Source organism: Rhinopithecus bieti, unplaced genomic scaffold (assembly GCF_001698545.2).
Source record: "Rhinopithecus bieti isolate Rb0 unplaced genomic scaffold, ASM169854v2 scaffold_2454, whole genome shotgun sequence".
Classification (NCBI taxonomy): domain Eukaryota; kingdom Metazoa; phylum Chordata; class Mammalia; order Primates; family Cercopithecidae; genus Rhinopithecus; species Rhinopithecus bieti.
Genome location: NW_016803843.1, coordinates 827149 through 835410, shown reverse-complemented (window position 1 = coordinate 835410; position 8262 = coordinate 827149). Strand labels below are relative to the sequence as shown.

The 8262-nt window shown below is 43.1% G+C and overlaps 1 protein-coding gene across 1 annotated transcript in view; it reads right to left on the bottom strand.

Annotated features, from left to right (window-relative positions):
- Positions 1 to 5160, bottom strand: part of MISO1 (mitochondrial inner membrane subdomain organizer 1) — a 47732-nt gene extending 42572 nt beyond the window's left edge. Inside the window, 2 exon segments of the mRNA XM_017854982.1 lie at positions 1691 to 1750; positions 4834 to 5160. Of these exon segments, the coding sequence (XP_017710471.1) occupies positions 1691 to 1750; positions 4834 to 4947 (174 nt within the window). The 5' untranslated portion in view covers positions 4948 to 5160.
- Between the last annotated feature and the right edge of the window lie 3102 nt (positions 5161 to 8262).

Sequence of the window (8262 nt, the reverse complement as noted above, 5' to 3'; positions counted from 1 at the left end):
AAAAAAAAAAAAAAAAGAGAAATGCAAATCAAAACAACAATGAGATACTACCTCAAGCCCATTAGGATAACTACTAACAAAAAAACAGAAAATAATAATTATTGGTAAGGATGTGGTGAAATTGAAACTCTTGTGCATTGTTAGTGGTAATGTAAAATAGTATAGCCACTGTAAAAAACAGTATAGCAGTTACTCAAAAAATTAAAAACAGGCCAGGTGCAGTGGCTCACGCCTGTTATCCCAGCACCTTGGGAGGCCGAGGCAGGTGGATCACTTGAGATCAAGAGTTCAAGACCAGCCTGACCAACATGGTAAAACCCTGTCTCTACCAAAAATACAAAACAATTAGTCAGGTGTGGTGGCAGGCGCCTGTAATCCCAGCTCCTCGGGAGGTTGAGGCAGGAGAATCGCTTGAACCCAGGAGGCGGAGGTTACAGTGTGCTGAGATCACACTACTTCACTCCTTCCTGGGCGACAGAGGGAGACTCTGCCTAAAAAAAAAAAAAAAAATTAAAAACACAATGACCATCTGATCCACTTCTGGGTATGTAACTGAAACTCAAAATAACTGAAAGCAGGATCTCGAAGTGATATTTATACATTCATGTTCATAGCAGCATTATTCACGACAGCTCAAACATGGAAGCAACCGAAGTGTCCATCAACAAATGAACAGAGAAGCAAAATGTGATATACACTTACAATGGGATACTGTCCATCTTAAAAAGGACAAAAATTATGATATATGCAACAATGTGGATGAATCTTAGTAATACCAGGCTAAGTGAAAAAAGCCAGTCACAAAAGAATACAATATGACGCCGGTCAAAATCACAGAGACAGAAATGGAATGATGGGTACCAGGGGATGAAGGGAAAGGGAAGTTGGAGTTATTGTTTTTTTGTTTTGTTTTGTTGTTTGAGACAGAGTTTCACTCTTGTTGCCTAGGCTGGAGTGCAATGACACAGTTTCAGCTCACTGCAACCTCTGCTCCCGGGTTCAAGTTATTCTCCTGCCTCAGTCTCCTGAATAGCTGGGATTACAAGCACCTGCCACCACACCTGGCTAATTGTTCGTATTTTTAGTAGAGACAGGGTTTCATCATGTTGGCCAGGCTGGTCTCGATCTCCTGACCTCAGGTGATCCACCCGCCTCAGCCTCCCGAAGTGCTGGGATTACAGGCATAAGCCACCGCACCGTCCCCTGGAGTTGTTTAATGGGCATGGAAAAAATATTATGTCTATTATGCTACCAATAAAACGTTATTGAAAGAGCTAAGAAAATGTGCTAACTGGAAGCATAAATTATTGAGTGCTAAGGGACATAATCCAACTGTGGTCTAAATCAAAAAGCACCACACACACACAAAAAAACACTTTTAAGATATTCTACAGTGTTTAAAATGCAAATATAGTGATTATAACATTCTAGCAAACTAAATCCTTTTCAGATTCCTTTTTAAGCACGGGAAAAAAGTGATTATGGAAATACAGACCATGCAATTACTTTCTGTAAAATCCTGTGGATGTGCTGGTTTAAACCAACACCTTAAAATATGTTCACTGTTCTAAAATACTATTTAAAAGCTACTAATATGAGTAACAATATGATACACTGAGATAAAAATTGTCTGAAATGGGAATAAACTACCTACCGCTTGTTGTAAAGTCTTTTTTATTTTTTAACTTACCAGTCGAATGCTTCTTAGAAGTAACATTATTCCAGCTATGGCCATTCCAGCGCTGATGTTCTACAGAAAGAGATTTAAGGGTTAACCCTCACTAATTATTATTCACAATAACGAAAGCACTAATTAGAAAGTAGAAAAAAAGAGGGCTGTGCTCTCTATATCTAATTGTACATTATATGTCCTTCAAATAAAGGCCCACTTCTTCAAAAACCGTCCACTCATTCATTAATCTTTCCTTCTTTTAACTTTTATAGTACTCAAATTCTTTCCCAAACTGGCACACAATTTATATATATGTGAACATATACACATACATATATGTGTAAACATATACACACACATATACACACCCACCCACCCCGATACACACATACATATATGTATATAGTATTGGATTGTTCTCTACTGATCATATTATTTAACTATCAGTTCCATGAATATATTAACTGGTCTAGTACTTCCTATACAGTACCCATAGTAATTAGTATAACCTTGCATCCATGGTAGGAATTTAAGTATTTGGTAAAAAATTTTATCACTAAAACCTTAAAATACAGTACCTTGGCAGATGTGGGTAAATGGCTGGGGAATACTCAGTGATGTTTTTAAAGTGTTTCATTTAAACTAGGGTAGGCCTAAAGAAATTAATGAAAAATTAAGAATCCTGCAACTCTCTCCAAAACAGAGATAATCTAACACACTTTCCTTCAATCAGTACAATTAGGTATATAAGAAATGAGACTGGCCGGGCGCGATGGCTCAAGCCTGTAATCCCAGCACTTTGGGAGGCCGAGACGGGCGGATCACGAGGTCAGGAGATCGAGAACATCCTGGCTAACCCGGTGAAACCCCGTCTCTACTAAAAAATACAAAAAACTAGCCGGGCGAGGTAGCGGGCGCCTGTAGTCCCAGCTCCTCGGGAGGCTGAGGCAGGAGAATGGCATGAACTCGGGAGGCGGAGCTTGCAGTGAGCCGAGATCTGGCCACTGCACTCCAGCCTGGGCGACAGAGCGAGACTCCGTCTCAAAAAAAAAATTAGCTGGGCATGGTGGCAGGCACCCATAATCCCAGCTACTCGGGAGGCTGAGGCAGGAGAATCGCTTAAACCCAGGAGGCAGAGGTTGCAGTGAGCCGAGATCGCACCATTGCACTCCAGCCTGGGGGACAAGTATGAGACTTCGTCTAAAAAAAAAGAAAAAGAAAAAAAATGAGATTGAAAAAATGCACAAAGGTACATACTCTGGGTTCTATGACTGGATTATTTGTAATATTATAACCATGTTCTAATTTAAACAACTTCCTCCCATAATCCTTCTGAAGTCATTTTTTAATTTGAAATAACCCATGCATCTATTGCTGCTTAACTGGAAGAAATGAGTTTTCACCAATTAACACATATATTTTTTACCATTTGATGATGTTACAAATATTTATCTAGCACTTACTCTAAGAACTAGGGCTACAATGGTGAGTGAAAACAGGCATAGCTTTGGACTTTGTGCTGCTTGGCTGCAGAGCATTTGCAAAGTTATCTTACTCAACTTTTCAGTATTATTTTTTAAAGGTGATGATTCCTTCTGAAAACATTTTCTTCACTTGGCTTCTAGAACACCAGGCTGTCCTGACTTTCTTACGACCTCACTGTCTGCTTCCTCTTGGTCTTTGCTGACCTCCTCTTTACTCCCCAGATTCTCAATGTTATAATCCCCCAAATTCTAGGGCTTCTTCAGTAGCTTTTCTCACTTGCTCTGAGATGTTACTCAAGTCCACAGCTTTAAATGCTACTTAAGGTTTATGCAGGTCATTCCCAGTGTTCTATGTGTCAGGTTCTGATCTCCCTTCAACACCAGACAACATATCCAGTTGCCAAGAACAGCATCTACAATTCTGCTTAGAAGTCTAATAACCATCTTCAACTTTGCACATCTCCATGTACATGTCCAAAAAGTTATCTAGATTTTCCCCAACAGATTATTTACTCCAACTCCTTCTCCTTATCAGCAACTATTACCAGCCTCCTTGGACCTCTTTCTTTGTACCTCACACCCAAACAATTCATATCACCACAATTCTGTGTCTTAGCCACAACCCAATCTTGCCTGGTGGCCTAACATGTCCCCCTCTTGCTTCAACTCCAGAGGCTTAGTGCTTCAGGAAAAAAAAAAAAAAAAAAAAAAATGGCAGGGCACCAGTGGCTGATGCCTATAATCCCAGTGCTTTGGGAGGCTGAAGCGGGCAGATCCCTTGAGGCCAGGAGTTCAAGGCCAGCCTGGACAACACAGGGAGACCTTGTCTCTACAAACAAAAAACAAATTAGCCTGGTGTAGTGACAAGTGCCTTGTAGCCCCAGTTACTCGGGAGCCTGAGGTGGGAGGATTGCTTAAGTACAGGAAGTGGAGGCTGCAATGAGACATAATGGTGCCACTGCACTCCAGGCGTGACAAGAGTGAGACTCTGTCTCAAAAAAAAAAAATCTATCTGGGAGGCTGAGGTGGGATATCACTTGAGGCCAGGAGTTGGAGGCCACCTGGGCAACAGAGCAAGATTCCCAGTCTCTAATTCTAAAAGAAAGTAGTGGATGGGGTAGCGCACGCCTGTGGTTCCAGCTACTCGGGAGGCTGAAATGGGAGGATTTTTTCAGCCCAGGAGGAGGTGGAGCAGCAGCAGTGAGCTATGATCGTGCCACTGCACTCCAGCTTGGTGCCAGAGAGGAATACCCTGTCCCTAAAAGATAAAATTAAAAATAAATAAAAATTAGAAATCCTCTCTCCCAAGGCATACAGGACTTCCCTGCTCTTCCTCGGTCCCTTTTCTGGGCTCTCCCCAAATGCTCTAATGGAACAAGTGGCATCCCGGAGCTAGGCTGCGTCTCACCCTTTGAGGTGCCCGCCCCCCACAGCCCAGCAAGGATCCTGCACAGTCCTTGCAATAATGAGGCCGAACTGGCCCCCTGGCCCGCCCCCGGCCCTCTGCAGCTCCGCACACACGACACTCGCGATGTCGCCCTCTCGAGCTCACTCCCCCGCAGTTTTCTGTCGCTCCCCGGTCCCGGCGGGATCCACGCCTGAGGCCTCACGTTCTTCTCAGGGTCGCTCTGTGCCGCCCCGCGCCCACCGCCCGCCCAGACCGCGTGGCTGCAGTACCCGGACTAGGCGCAGGTGGTCGTCTGCCCACTGCGAGATCCGAGCCACGACGTTGGGCTCCATTCCGTCCCTGTTGGGAGACTGCGAGCCTGAGGCCGCGGGCTGCCCCGCCATGTTCCCGGCCTCCTGCGAGCGGGCCCTGCGCTCCTCCGGCTGGCGGCAGGGGGCGCCGCGCACCTCAGGAAGGCGGCGGGGGTCCCCTTCCCCGCCGACCCGGGTGGCCCCGCGACCTGCAGTCGCCAGTGGGCAGGCCCCAGATATCAGATGTCTTAACAGTGCCTCAACCGCTTTTATGCCGGGTGATTTCACGATGCAGGCGATCTCTGAACTGCACTGCGGGGATTGAAGCATTCCCGACCAAGCTAGTAGGGTGATTATCAATTGGTGACTTCAACTCACCCAGCTGCAGTGTGGTTACCGCAGGTGCCGCACAAGGAAGGAAATTGAAGTAGTTCATTCCTTCCACCTGCTCCCAAAGAAAAACATGCAATTTTTTTAACCAAATACGGCCTGTCCTTGAAACTATGCATATTTCTTACATTCGAATTGTGCTTTAAAGTTTTAAGAGCTGCTCTGAAAGCCTAATATCACATGCTCTAAATCTTTGAGCTGTTAGAAAACAATAGTAATATATTTTAAATTTAAAAAAATTAGAAACAGAGCAGTGCAAATAATATGGTAACATTTGTGTAATAAAAATACATATTGAGGCCGGGTGTGGTGGCTCATGCCTGTAATACCAACACTTTGGGAGGCCGAGGCGGGCGAATTACTTGAGGTCAGCGGTTCGAGACCAGCCTGGCCAAAATGGCGAAATTCTGTCTGTACTAAAAATACAAAAATTAGCCGAACGTGGTGGTACGCGCCTATAATCCCAGCTACTCAAGAGGCTGAGGCAAGAGAATCGCTTGAACCTGGGAAGCGGAGGTTGCAGTGAGCCAAGATTGTGCCACTACACTCCAGCCTGGGTAACAGAGCGAGACTCCATGTTAAATAAATAAATAAATAAATAAATAAATAAATAAATAAATAAATACTAAATACTATACAAGAAACTAGTAACAGTGACTGCCCCTGGGAGAGGGATTGCAGGTAGGAAAGGGCAAGAAGTTTCACAGTCTGCCAGCTCTAATAAACATTTTTCAGTGATAGAAATGTCCTGTAGCTTTCTGTGGCTATTGCCTGTGTGAAATGTGGCTACTGAAATCAAGGAACTGAATTTTTAACTTTATTAATTTAATTAATTTAGTCACATATGGCTAGTGGCTACCACATGGGAGAGTGCAATTATACTACTGGAATTTTTTTTACTTTATGCACATATTACCTTTAAAAGTCAAAACAGACTATACTGTATTCCTAACAATACATATTGTGAGTGGTGGCTTCAAGGAGTGTATTGTCTCCGTGTTATAGCCAATAGAAAGTAAGTAACAACCAGGACTGGTGGCTCACACCTGTAATCCCAACACTTTGGGAGGCGAAGGAGGATGAATCATGAGATCAGGAGATCAAGACCATCCTGGCTAACACGGCGAAACCCCATCTCTACTAAAAATACAAAAAATTATCCAGGTGTGGTGGCACATGCTTGTAGTCCCAGCTACTCAGGAAGGTGAGGCAGGAGAATCGCTTGAACCCGGGAGGCAGAGGTTGCAGTGAACTGAGATCACACCACTGCACTCCAGCCTGGACAATGGAGCAAGACTCTGTCAAAAAAAGAAAGAAGAAAGAAGAAAGGAAAGGAAAGTAAGAAAATAAATAACAATCATTGACACTTGGGTCTTGCTTGTTATGTGCCAGGTATTGTTCTAGGTGCTTTTCAGACATTAACTCCCTTCATCCTCCCAGCAACCTTATGAGGTAGGCACTATTATTAATCCCACTTTTACAGAGGAAGTATGCACAGAATGATTAAGGCAGTAGCTAAGGTCACCTAGCCAAGAAGTGATGAACTGCGATACTCTGCAGGCATTCAACTCAGCCATTTGGCTCACTCTGTGCAGTTAACAACAACACTGTGTCTTATACAGGCAATTGGCCAAATCACAAAAATACCTATAAATTTCCATCAAGGGGGGAACACAAATGATATTGGGGAAAATCCATCTACAAAGATACACTATTAATCCATAATCACTATTTCAAATAAAAATATCTGTGTTAATAGATTTAAAATAAATCTAGTTAATAAAAGGAAAAAATGTGTGGATTTCTTTATGGGCAATCATTTGCCTAACCTTTTGGTTTTCCAATGTCCCCTACCTCTTATCTCCTATCTGCTAGCATTCTCACTGTCCTAGTTGAAGACGGATTACTACTTTCCATCCCAAAGTCTTTCTTAATATTTCAGATGTCAGCCACCTGGACATCTCTAAGTCCTCTAAATGTCTTTAACTGTCCTTCCATAATGTTTCAGTGTCACCTCACTAAGCACTGATGTGAGAAATGTAGTGCCTGTTCCAGGACTTCTGCAGATTAATCAGACTTATGCTCCTGAGTTAGCTCCACCAAGGAACACTGTTCCTTTTCCTGCTGGTAATTTCTGAGAATTCACTGAATAAGATGACTACATGACCTCAACAGAGAGACACACATGAAAAGCCACACTTAGATTCACTGCTCCATCCCTTAATTTCCTACAATACCATGAACATATCTGTAATAGACTCTTACTGAACGTTTGAAATTAATGAGGTGGAATTATCATTTAAAAAATTGATTGGAGGGCCGGGCATAGTGGCTCACGCCTGTAATCCCAGCACTTTGGTAGTCCGAGGCTGGCAGACCACCTGAGGTTGGGAGTTCAAGACCAGCCTGACCAATATGGAGAAATCCCATCATTACTAAAAAATACAAAAAAAAAATTAGCCAGGCATGGTGGTGCATGCCTGTAATCCCAGCTACTCAGGAGGCTGAGGCAGGATAATTGCTTGAACCTGGGAGGCGGAGGTTGCAGTGAGCTAAGATTGCGCCATTGCATTCCAACCTGGGCAACAAGAGCGAAACTCTGTCTCAAAAAAAAAAAAAAAAAAAATTTGATTGGATGCTAATATAAGTGCTCCTAGAGACCAAAGAAAAAGAAAAAAGTTGAATATTTCGTGAGAATCTCACCCCAGTTTCTAGTCTTGGTTCCCAGTTTTAAAGTCAACCATTCTATTTTTCTTACACAACATACCTCAGGAGCAGATGAGGTCATAATTTCCTTGCTCTTCAAACTATTATCCTTTTTATCCTCTTCAGGATTTCAGAAGTGATTGGGGCTGTGATTTGGTGGTTTCCCATGACTCCCTCTTACTCACTGAAGATTTTACATCTGACTTCAAGACTTTATCTTCATCTCAATTCCTCTCATTATTCTGATCTTTTAGTTGTTTGACTGTCATGCCCAGTGACCTTCTCTTCCATCCCACTTCAGCCATCCACTTC